We start from the raw sequence: 12,809 nt of genomic DNA on the forward strand, positions 1-12,809 counted from the left end.
GCTGGATGTCCAACTCATTGGGATTTATGTACATTTTGGGCCCTTAGTATCACAAAATAAAATGTAGCAGAAGCTTTTGAGTTTTAATGAAGTGAAAGGTCAAATCCTACATGTCAGCCTCAATGACATTTGTAGTTCTTTCTTCTCATCTACATCACTGTTTCTCCTTGATTAGAGCAGTCCTCCGTTAACATCATTCTGTTTATTGTAACCTAGCTCATGTAAACCGCACTGAACCCTGACTAGGGGATATTAGCAGTATATAAGACCTCACTTGAATTGAATGATAGAAACATCTTGTTCCATCAGTCTTTGCGATGTCACACAAGTACAACTGAATGATTTTGGTTTCAGAGCAACAGATAGAATGTAAGTCATTATTTCCTTATGCAGAAAGCATTCATGATACGTAAGGTTTTTGTCTCAAGACTTCCACCCAATGTTTTGCTGTTATGAAACATTTAGGATCTGATATTCAGCCAGCAGCGATCAATGTTTTGCTGATCGCCGCCAGCATTAAACCTGAAAATTCAATGCCGAACCATGTCTGGGCTCCAGCTTTGAATTTCCAGGTATAATGAACTGGCTAAAATATAAGCACAATATTCAACACCAGCTGGAAGAACTGAATAAAGATAGGACTGTGTTTTATGTGGTTAATTTAACCAGCTAAGTGCCAACTCCGCCCCTGGAATGCCTCCAAAATAGCCAGTATCAACATGAGCGCTAACCGGGCATTTTCACCAGCACTATCCGGTTAAGTGTTGCTGAAATGCCCAGTTATTCCCAAACAGGTGATTTAATCGGTCAGCAGCCTGTCCTAGCTGTTTAAATCGTTTTGAATATCAGGCCCTTAGAAATTAAGATGGAAGATTTCATTGCAAATATCTGTGTTGTCACTTTGTCTCAAGGCTTCTTGGAGAGATCGAATCTGATTATTCTGTCCTGTGGTTTTTTTCCAGGTCCGAAGCATCTCTAGTATCTGGACAAAAACAAACAGAATGAAATGAAGGTCACTTGTGAATTTCCAATAAAATGCATGTACCCTTGAATAAAACTGAAGCTCTTGACATTTCATAACTGTCTGGACCTTTATTTACTATAATACAGTAGTGTGCAAAAGGCTGGAATAAGCACCTCAATGCTTTTGGAAGCTTTAGTATCCGATTTTTCACATAACTGTAGATGTTGTGTTGGAACATTATACATTATGGGGCTCATTTTCAAAGGAAAATGGCAAAAAACGGTCAATTTGCTCAAAGCATCCATATTGCAATTTTTGAACCGCAGCTCATCCAAAAAGCAAGGGGGCGTGTTTTGCGCAAGACTAAGGAGGGCCTAAAATTAGGACGTCCAACAACGATAATTGAACGGGAAGAAACATCTAAGTCTAAAACGAAGGACTTTTTATTTAGACCTATTTTAGTTACGTCCAGGGTATAAAAAGGTGCTCTGATTGAGCAGCTGACCACTAGAGAGATTAAGACATGACCCTAAATGAATCCCCAACAGTTTCTGTCTCCCTCTCTCACCCCTGAACGTGAAACTGAAAAGGAATACCAGAATCTATGACAGCATCAGGTATTGTGGGCATTCTACTACTACTACTTAACATTTCTAAAGCGCTACTAGGGTTACGCAGCGCTGTACAATTTAACATAAAAGGACAGGCCCTGCTCAAAGAGCTTACAATCTAAAGGATTCTGAACAAAGCAGAAAGTAGGTCTGAGGAGTAACCTAATAGTCAGTGCTACGGACTGTAAACCAGGGATCCAGGTTCAATTCACACTTCAGCTCTCTCTTGTTCTTTTTCCTTTAAATTGTGAGCCCTCCAAAAACAGACATATCCCTACTGTACCTACATATTTATGACACCTGCAAGCCTGAAGGCCACTGAGGTAGTATACAGTCAGGTATAATAAGTATTTTCCTGTTCTTGAAGAGCTCAGCATTTAAAATAAGAGTTGTAGGGGGATATGAACCTAGGTGCCCTGGTTTACGGTCTACTGCTTTGACCACTAGGCTGACCTTCTGCTCTGCAAGGACATCTGTATGTCCATTTCTCTTAAAATCCTTATCACTGGATTTTTAGCTTCATTATTTGAACTTTTCAGTTTGTAAAGTGGCTGTTCATTTTGGACATTCTCACATATTTTCGAACAGGAAACCCCAACATATTTCCTCTTCGAAATTTGATATACATTAGCAAATAAAGTTGAGCATACATAAAGGCAGGGCTTAATTTGTAGATAAAAAGGCAGAGAAACTGGAGTAGGTGGAAAGGGCAAGCAGGTAGGCCAGGGGTATGAGCAATGAAGAGTGGCTGGATAAGAGAGCACAGTGCTCTGTTCCAGGCTCATCCCCTTCCCTTCCCTTCCCTTCCCTTCTCTTCCTTGCAGGATCTTTGGAGTCTAAAGAGAAGAGGTGGAACTGTGTGCCAGGCCATTCCCCCAGAAATTAAGCTCTGCATACAGAGTCATGGATTTGATATACTGCCTTTCTGTGGTACAACCAAAGCAGTTTACATATTACATACTGGTACTTTCTCTGTCCCTAGTGAGCTCATAATTTAAGATTTTGTACCCAGGGTAATGGAGAGTTAAGTGATTTGCTCAGAGTCACAAGGAGCTTCAGTGGGAATCAAACCCAGTTCCCCAGGTTCTCAGTCCACCGCACTAACCATTAGGTTACTCTTACATGCCATTCAAGTATAGTAGGCAATCTGCTGTCTCTTGAGGACTCACAATCCAAAAAAAAACCAAAACAATCAGATCCTGTAGCGAAATTGAATCCAACTACAGCCAATCACAGTTACATAATTCTGTCCGAACCTTCACCTCATCTACTCAGGCAATGGTTTGATAACTGTAAAGTGGCAGTTTCTTCATGTACAGCAGGGTCGTAGCCAGACTTCGGCGGGAGGGGGGTCCAGAGCCCGAGGTGAGGTGGCACATTTTAGCCCCCCCCCAGTGCCGCTGACCCCCCTGCCACTTTTGACCTCCCCTGCCACTTTTGACCCCCCCCCCCCGCCAGCGCCGCCACCACTTTTGACCCTCCCCCAGGCAGCGCCGACCCTCCCCTTTCGACCCCCCTTCCCACCGCCGCCAACCCTCCCCCGCCACCGTCAGGTACCTGTGCTGGTGGGGGTCCCCATCCCCTGCCAGACAGGTACCTGACAGCGGCGGGGGGAAGGGGGGTCTAAAGGGTCAGCTACGGGGGGCCCAGGGCCAAATCTGGGGGGCCTATGCCCCCGTGGCCCCACGCAGCTACACCCCTGATCTACAGTAGGTAGAAGATGCCTGGAATATGGACTGAGGGGCTGTGAAGCAAGAAGAAGCTGTTGTTGACAGAGGTACAAAAAAAGTATAGCGTTGAGTGAGCAAAGAAGTACTCAAAATGGATTTGTGAGCATGGGCATAGATTGGGGAGGGTGGGTGAGGGTGATCATTGCTCTTCAAATGAGCTGTCTGTCCAGCATCCCACCTTACTCCCCCCATGGAATCTGGTATCTTTCTCGCCCTTCCCACTCCCTGCAGCGCTGTACTCCTTCAATCTTCTGAGCTGCTGGCAGCATCAGTGATGTAAGCAGACTGCCTTCAGCCTGCCCCAGAAGCTTTCCCCCTGCAACAACTTCCTTTCCCTGCATAGGTGGAATGCTGCACAGGGAAAACTACTGAAGTTGGCCAAAGATGTGCTTACATCTCTGATGCTGCCGGTGGTCCTGAAGACTGAAGGAGTGCAGCCAATTAATTAAGTTGTGCAACCAAATTAGCGTGCATATCTTAAGGCGCCATACATAGAATTTGGGGGATTAAGCACTGAGAGGTAGATTACTGAATCTAAAATTAGGCACCAAAATGATAAACATAACTAGGTACTCTAAGTGTGAATTCTACAGCGGCAGTTCTGCGTGGAACTGCTGTTATAGAATACTAGCTTAGATCCACAGTTTCATGCCTACCTTTAGGAACGAGCATTTATGTCAAGCAAAATCTGGTTTAAATGTTCACACTTAAGTACTGATGATCCAAAATAGAAATCAATCCCAAACGTGTATATATTTATTTGAGTGCAAATCACGTAACAACTTTCTCGGGAATAAAAGAACAAGAAGTCCTATTGCATTATTCAGGTGAAGGAATAATGAGAAACTTTCAGTCTAGGCTGTTTTCTACAGTCAAGCCAAATGTTTAGTGAGAAAGTGCCGAACTTCGGCTCACTTAAATGCTTTATACATCATAATGCTTCTCAGTATTTTCCCACACCGTTATTTTAAATTAGTGATTTTTAAGCGCACAAAACTGAGGGCCCTGTTTACTAAGCCACGCTAGAGGCGTGTTTGTGCTTTTAGCATGCGCTAACCATTAGCGTGTGCCAGCTGTGTAGGCACCCACAATATTCCTATGGGTGCCTACACAGCTCGCGCTCATTTTGTGCATGCGCTAGAAACGCTAGCGTACCTTAGTAAGCAGGGCCCTTTTACTAAATCAATTCTGTAAGTGTATACAATTCAGTCTGCTGGAAAAAAAAAACAACTCAAATTAGGAGCTAATCATAAATCAGTTGAGATAAAAGCACCAGATTTGCAAAGCAAAAGGCAGCAAACTTATCTTGCTATTTGTATATATGTATCTCGCCACTGCTGTTGGAAAATACTGAGAAGCATTATGATGTACAGAGCATTTAAGTGAGCCGAAGTTTGGCACTTTCTCACTAAAAATTTGGCTTGAATGTAGGAAACAGCCTAGACTGAAAGTTTCTCATTATTCCTTCACCTGAATAATGCATTAGGACTTGTTGTTCTTTTATTCCTTAGACAGTTGTTAAGCAATTATACTAATATATATATATATATGTATTTGGGATTGATTTCTATTTTGGATCTCGATTGATTTATCTCTCCCTTTGGGGTTAATTATTTTACACACAAAAGTACTAGCATTTAAGTCCATAAATGACAGTATTCTAGTACACTGTGCCTAATTATTTCATATGATCTGCCCATACCCCTCACAGGTCCACAACCACTTTAGAGTTGTGCGTCATAGAAATTAGGCATGGTTTTTACAGAATGTGGGTATAAAATAGTTAAGATCCTACATGATAAAGTGGAGGGAATAACATTGGCTGAGCAGCAGAGAGCCACTATAATAAGGGGGAAAAGGGGTTAATTGTAGAGTGATGTGTAGGAAATTTGGGGGTTTTCTGGGAGCCATATTTAAATAATTTAATGTAAATGCATTATGAGTTTGAAAGTTAGGGCATTATGAGGAAAGGGAGAAAATTGGTGAAAAGAAAATGTTTGAGAAGTAGGGATTGGATGAAATGTGCGTTGAGGGGCGGGCTTTGCATTAGCAGGAGAGAAGTTGGGACACTGGGCGGGAAAAAAAAAGTTGAGTGAGGAGTGGAGAGAGAGGGTATCTGTGCGGGTGAAACTGGCCCACCCGGCCCGCCCTGGTGAAAATGGTTTTTAGACAGTTTGGAATTGGGGACGGTGTGGGGGTCACAGCTTGGTTGCGGGGTATTAAGTTTATTTCTGTAAATTTGGGCAGAATTTCAAATCATTAGGCCTAAGTTAGGCCTAGCAATATTGGTCTTGTGTGCATCACTGCCACAGGATGGGGCACGACTCTGTGGTACTGCGGGTTATGGGGTGGGTAATGGGGAAGGTATGATGGGAGGAGGTTAAATGGTGATGCTAGTAAGTTACCATCTAGCTACATGGGTGGTGAAAAAAGTTTTATGATAATATATTTGAAAAAGGTTAAGTTTATAAAGTTGATGTTTAGTAAATAAAGCTGCGGCCAATGTCTTGCCAAACTGCCTCATGTTTGTCACTGGATTTGTTTTTGGCTGTGAAGTGGCGAATAAAACTTGCGAATGCCAATGTTATGTGTTTATATACTAATTAGCTCCAATTAGCGCTTGTTAAGAACAATTATTGTTATTTAGTACCAATTAGTTTACAAGCATAAGAGACTGTAGTCTGTAACTGCATGCTCAATCGCATACCTAACTTTGGCTGCCACTTACAGAATGAAGGGTTTATGTGCAGTTTACCCACAGTGACTGCTTGCACACAAACATGTTAAGGGGCCTTGTGGTATTTTTGCAGGTATCGCATGATAACCATGCATTAAGGGTCTCTTTTACCAAACTGCACTAGCGATGTTAGCGCAGCAATGCTGATGAATTCCACTGAAAGTGAATGGGCTTTATCAGCATTGCTGCGCCGGGAATCGCTAGTGCAGTTTGGTAAAAGAGGCCTTAAGTGCTTTTTGTGTTAGGGGGTATATCATGGGCAGAGAATGGGCCCGAATCGGCACTTTTGCAGTTGGTGCAGGACCACTTTCCACCTTTTAAACAGGAAGCTCATTACCATGTTGTGTCTGCAAATTTATCATGACACCTATAACGGCAAATGCTGGCACACTCTCACTGGTTTCCACATTAAATTTGCAGCTATTTCATAATATCTCGTAGGAAGCCACGGTAACTGCAGATTTTACTGTGGCTTAGTACAAGTTTCCCTTAATATTGTGATTTGGAATTTTTTTTAACTCTTACCACAACTGATTGCTGATAATGATTTGATGACCAAATATTTGAAGGAGTAACCTAATGGTTAGTGCAATAGGCTGAGACCATGGGGAAATGGGTTTAAGTCCCACAGTAGCTCCTTGTGACTCTGGGCAAGTCACTTAATCCTCCATTACCCCAGGTATAAAAACTTAGATTGTGAGCCCTCTGGGGACAGAGAAAGTGTCTGTATGTAATATGTAAACCATTTTGGTCGAACTACAGAAAGGTGGTATATCAAATCTATAATCCTTTACATTTTTCTAATTCTTTTATTTCCAGTCTCTTTTTTTCTATGTTCCTCTTACCTGCTTCTCTTAACTCCTTTTTGCAGTGTCCTATCCATTTTCCATTTCTTTTCTCTCCCCCTGTCTTCTTTACTTCCTCCCCTACATCTACATCTACTTTGAAGTAGTTATAATCTTTTATCTTTATTTCTCTTTTTTTCTGCCTCTCAACTCATAGATTTCACCTCCTCTTCTCTCTCTCTTTCACTGTCAGCTCTCAATCTTTCTTTTCCCCTTCTCAACTCCCTACCAGCTTTCCATCTCCCACTCTTACATTCTTCCTAGCCCAGGGGTTGAATTCTGGCAAAAATCAGCCCAGAGAAGGGGCCCCTGCCCTGAGGATTCAGGAGAGGGGATGAGTCTCATATCCCCCATCCACCAATGTCTCTGTCTCCTCCTTATTTACTGCTGAGCCTATGGCTCCTGCACCACTAAAATGCTTTGCATAACATCTGTTTCCAGGTATATAGGTAGCCCACTTGCCCACTTTCTAAGCATATTTCACTGCTTAGTCTCTCTAGATTTCTTCTGCACAGCTATGTTTTCCAACTTGAGGTCTTGTTTTTTTATTTTTTTTTTAAGGAGAACATTTCAATTTCCATGCCAGTTCACTTTCATAAGTAGACATAAGGGTCAACAAACAAGTTGCAGATGATACTTTATCGATCTGATGAAGGGAAGCTAAGCACAGATGTATTACTTAGTCCAATGAAAAGATATGACCTAAGAAACAAAATCAACACTTTATGCCATTTTGGAAGACCATGATAGACCCGGACACATTTCCAGGGCGTGGTGTTTCTATATATTCTGAAACAACAAATCACTCCTTACATAGCCACTCTTTGCAAACACCATACTTGGGAGTTTTTGAGTTATGGACACCCTGTTTTTTAATTTCTAAGCTGAACGCTATCTTTGCTTTAATAAAAAGTGTAGATTGCTGACAGATTAAAGCTGATTGCTTATTCCTTTTACTGAAATTTTGTCATAAGGTGAGTGTTTAAAATATCTTGTGATTGTTCTAAGAACGATATAAAGTTCTGGTTAGAAATGCAAAAAGTGAACATGGCTCACTTTTTCTCTGAAAGGCATGTGGATTTAGGGGGGAGGGGAAGATGTGCACATATCAACTTCTCTTGTAGTATCCCACACGCACATACATACATACATGCATACATAAGTCATTCATTTATTTCTCTCTTTCTTCTTCTTCTTCTTCTCCTCCTCCTCCTCCTCCAGGGATTATTTCGATCAATGAACTTTGCAGGCTATATGAGGGAGAGTAGCTTTGTACCACCTGCAGAAAGAGCTGTGGGGACCAAGTTGCACATACCCAGGGCTTCTGAGAGACTGAGCTGGGCCTGGGGTAGGGCCGCCACTGCTGGGCCCCCCTAGGACCGCCGCCTCTACCCCACGGACCACCACATAGCCAGACCACAAAAATTGGGGGGGGGGGGGGGCAGAGCCCAAAGTAGGAGGCACATTTTGCCCCACCTCCCTGCCCCCTGCTGCAACTCCACATACTTTGTTTGGCAGGGGTCCCCAAGCCTCACCAGAAGAAGCCTTCCTCTAGCGCTGATCTCCACTGCATTGCCTGCCCTGCGGCTGCTTTTCCCCTCATGTCACGCAATGTAGTTGCAGCACCTTGGGAAGTTCATTCTGCAAAAATCAAAACCTGAGCAACAGGAGTGTTTCTGACTGGGTTGCAAAAGACAAATTCTGCTGTGTGGAATTGCAGAAAATTATGGAGCCCTTTTACAAAGGCGTGTAAGGGTTTACGCGTATCCAGTGCATGCCAAATAGGCATTATGTAACAGAATAATTTGCTTTTTAGAAATATCTGTTAGATAAAAAGTTTTGTATTAGCAAAAGCATGAGAAAATCAATATTAAGTCTTTCAGAGGTCTGTCCACAGTGTGGCAGTATTGATATATGGATAGATAAAGGAAACCATGGGAGAATGGGATTAGGCTCAAGAGAAGTTTAGAAAAAACCAATTCTAAGAATATTTGCATTAGAAATACATCTTTTTTGATCCTGATTCTGAAACTTCTCCAAACTCTACAGAAAATAATAACAAAATGGAAAGAAATGCAGGATGCAACGTGTATAATTACACATAAATAAACTATAGCATAGCAGATCCTGATGAGGCAATCCTTATTCCATGGACATTGGGAAATTTGGGAGTCTTGTTTCTTCCTCAAAACTACAACTAAAATAACTATGGCTGTGCGCTGCCTTGTGGAAGTACCCCACTTTGATCTCTGAATTGAACTTTCTGAACTGTAGAGACAGGGCTCAAAGCTCCTGTGAGCATTTTCGCTTTTACACTGGCACATCTCACCTGAGTATGTATGTTCTATAAAATGTCAAACCAGCCAATCATCAACTTGTTTAATCCTTCTTTTTCTGGCAGATGAATCCTCTTTGTGTCATGGATACAAGCTGATTCTAAAAGTGTTGAGTTCTATTGCTTCTATGTTACCTGGTCTTTAGTTTCTTGATGGTGTTTTTCGAAAGAAAGATAGTTCTTTTCCAAGAATCCAAGATTATTAGCCAGTAGCTTCCAGTCTCTCCTTTTCTTCAGCATCTCATTGGCAACCCTTAGGAGTTGCTCATCACTCAGCCACCGCCTGTCCTCTGGGGTTGGATCTCTCTATGGGGAAACATGCAGGGAGGAGAACACAAATATAACGAGCACGCTAAATTTCAGATCCTTCCTGGCCCCAAATAGCACAACTCGAATCTACGAGGCATAGTGCTTTTTATTTTACTGCCCCTGCTTCTTGGAACAATTTACCACTCTCTGTCTGCAGTATTTCTTCTATTAAGGAATTTGACAGCTATAAAAACATGGCTTTTTGAGTGAGCATTTGATTTGTAAATTTCTAGGGTACGGTGTCACTATTGGCTTTATCCTTTGGTGGGAAGGGACATGGGTCCTGCGAGGTTCCCGCAGTAGTGTACCACCATGCCAGTCTACCTCCCTAATCCTCAGCACTGCTTCAAACTCCTCCTCTACCCCTGCATGGCGATCAAGTTCTATTGCTCTACAGACTTGAACTGGCCAGTACAGGAAGTTGGGGAAGTCTCATGGGACTTCAGACCGTGAGACTACCCCTGCTTCCTGCACCATGTGGCTCAAATCTCTCGGCAGAGTGAGCCCAATTTCCGTGCAGGGAAAGAGGAGGGTTTTGAAGCAGATTAGGGAGGTAGGCTGAAGTGGCAGTACGCTAGTGTACTGCCATGCCATTACTCAGAGCACTGTGAGTGATGGCTGGAGGAGACCATGAGAGATTGTGGGAAGGATGGAGGGGGTGAAAGACTGGGGGGGGGGGGGGAAGACTTTGGAGGAGGCATAAGTGAAACTGGATGAAAGCTGAGGAGGGGGCATGAGAGAAACTGGGTGAAATCTGGGGGGAGGGGCATAAGAAAGGCTGGGGAGAGGGCATCAGGGAGGCTGGGTGAAAACTCAGGAGAGGGACATGAGGGGCTGGAGAAAGATGGGCTGGACCCTGGGAAGGGGAAGGGTGCTGGAGGGCAGGGACACAGAAGAAAGGTGCTGGACAGGACAGATAGGGAAACAGAGAAGATGGATAGTAGACATGGAAAAACAAGAAATGCAAATAGACAGAAGACCTTGGAAAAGCAGGAAACAATAGAGAATATCAGAAGACATAGACAAAATCGAATGGAAAAATAAAATGCTCAAACTACAAAGGTAGACATTTTTTTTTAATTTTATCAACTGGACCATGTCAGGTATGGGAAATGTACATCTCTGATATCTTTCATTTCCAGAACATTGGGTTATTTTACCACAAGACAGGTTAGATTCCAGCGGGGATGGGTGGGGACAGGTTAGATTCCAGCAGGGACGGATTATGTTCCAGCAGGGATGGATGAGATTGCTGTCCCAGTGCAACTCTCTACTTTGGAGAGGGCTCACTTGAGTGGGGCTTGAGTGTGTTTGGCTGGGCCTGCGTTTTCTGTTGATCGGTACCTTTCAGGTTATTGGTACATATCCTACAGGTCTTTAACAGGGATTTTTGAAAGTTCCAAAAGGCGGGGGGTGGGGGGGGGATGAGGCTTGAGTTTTTGTATTATTGTATTTTGTGGGGATTTACATATTTGTCCTCTATTGGCAATCTGCCTATGAACTGAGTACCTTCATAGGAGTTAAAGTAAAAAAATAAATAAATTACATTAAATAAACTTTTATCCTTATTGAATTATGTGTGAACATTTGCTACTTGTGAAGCTGATCTCTGTAGATTTTTTTTGCAGTGGGGCATGCATAGAAAAATACTCAAAAGGCTAAAATACAAGCATTCTGCGTGTTTCTGGTCATTTTACATGCTTTTACACACAGGACTGGATGTGTACAGTTATGTGCATCTTGTGCATCTGAGGAAACTGGCACTGACGTGCATAAGTGAACCATGTGCAATTCTATAACAGAGTGTGTAAATGCTTTAGAGTGTAATTGCAAGGGGTGGGGTGTACACATGTCCATTTACGCAAGCCTATTCACATGGCATAAGGAGATGCTTTAAAATGTGGCTGCACCAGTGCCGACTTACACTAGTGTTCCATAATAGAATCTTGACACACAGATGCCAGTATAAAATTGGTGGTCAGTGCGTGGCACCTATATTGTGCTGCCCAGTTGTAGAATTGTCCCCGCAGCATAGGGGTCCTTTTACAAAGGCGTGTTAGCATTTTTAGTGCACACTAAAAATAAGCACATTCTAAACGTTAAAGACATCCATATATGTCTATGGGCGTCTCTAGCATTTAGCACATGCTAATCATTAACGCATATTAAAAATGCTAGCATACCTTTGTAAACGGACCCCTTAGCGCATTAATCTCAGAAAGTGATTCTTCTCACATCTCTGAATCAATATTACTTTCAGTTCTAAAAGTCTGCAAACTTGTCCTGATTCATGAATACATTTTCATATGTTCAGCCTAAGAATTGACTTAATTTGTATAATTTGGATCCTTGAAAATTAAATTTGGTTGTGGGCTTCAAAGACTATATTTAATATAGTCACTTGAGATCCCACTAGAAGGAAATATAATATTTAAGTGAAATTCTTGTGCATTTTTACTCTCTACTCACAGGAAGAAGACTGTGCTGTGTCTCAGCTGTGAGAACCATGTCCAATGGTATGATTGTGAATTGCAATATCGATGTGGTAACATCTTCTGGAAGATTCTGCACCCACGCTACAAACTGATCTTCACCAATGGACCCTAGGAGTTCAAGATGACTGTTTTTAAAGATCCAAATAAAATATTTGCATTTTCCAAGTGGCATCTAGCCTATCAACAGGCACCCAAATGTACTGGATTAAATGTTTAGTGATTATTTGTAGAATTCTGTACATGAGTGGTAAAGTTCATTAGCATTTCTCAAACCTAATTTGCTAAGAGTGGCCTAGTGGTTAGGGTGGTGGACTTTGGTCCTGGGGAACTGAGGAACTGAGTTTGATTCCCACTTCAGGCACAGGCAGCTCCTTGTGACTCTGGGCAAGTCACTTAACCCTCCATTGCCCCATGTAAGCCGCATTGAGCCTGCATGAGTGGGAAAGCGCGGGGTACAAATGTAATAAAAATAAAAAAATATTTTGACAGGTGGCTATGCCCATTTTCCAATCAGCATCAAAGATCCACCTTAGCCCCACCCACTATCTGCCCAAGCCCCACCCCTCCCTCCTGCCCACACCACTGTTTTGATGAAATCAGAAGTAACATCATAATCGTAACTCCTAACTAATCCCACACCCGTTTTGGTGATATCACAGGAACTGACATCATGATTCTGCCCAAACCACAACAACCCTTTTCCAGGATGGTGGTTCCCGTATGTCTAAAAATCCAAGATGGCAGCATCCACAGAACACCCACATAAAGTCACAAATCCAATAT

The 12,809-nt window shown here is 42.5% G+C and overlaps 1 protein-coding gene across 1 annotated transcript in view; it reads right to left on the reverse strand.

Moving 5' to 3' along the window:
• Window positions 1–853: 853 nt before the first annotated feature.
• LOC115462079 overlaps window positions 854–12,809 on the reverse strand; it is a 136,234-nt gene continuing 124,278 nt past the window's right edge. Inside the window, exons 6-8 of the mRNA XM_030192117.1 lie at window positions 12,001–12,134; window positions 9,358–9,528; window positions 854–982 (exon numbers count right to left, since the gene is read on the reverse strand). Of these exons, the coding sequence (XP_030047977.1) occupies window positions 854–982; window positions 9,358–9,528; window positions 12,001–12,134 (434 nt within the window). The remainder of the gene's footprint in view (window positions 983–9,357; window positions 9,529–12,000; window positions 12,135–12,809) is intronic.

Source organism: Microcaecilia unicolor, chromosome 2 (genome assembly GCF_901765095.1).
Source record: "Microcaecilia unicolor chromosome 2, aMicUni1.1, whole genome shotgun sequence".
NCBI classification, from domain to species: Eukaryota; Metazoa; Chordata; class Amphibia; order Gymnophiona; family Siphonopidae; genus Microcaecilia; species Microcaecilia unicolor.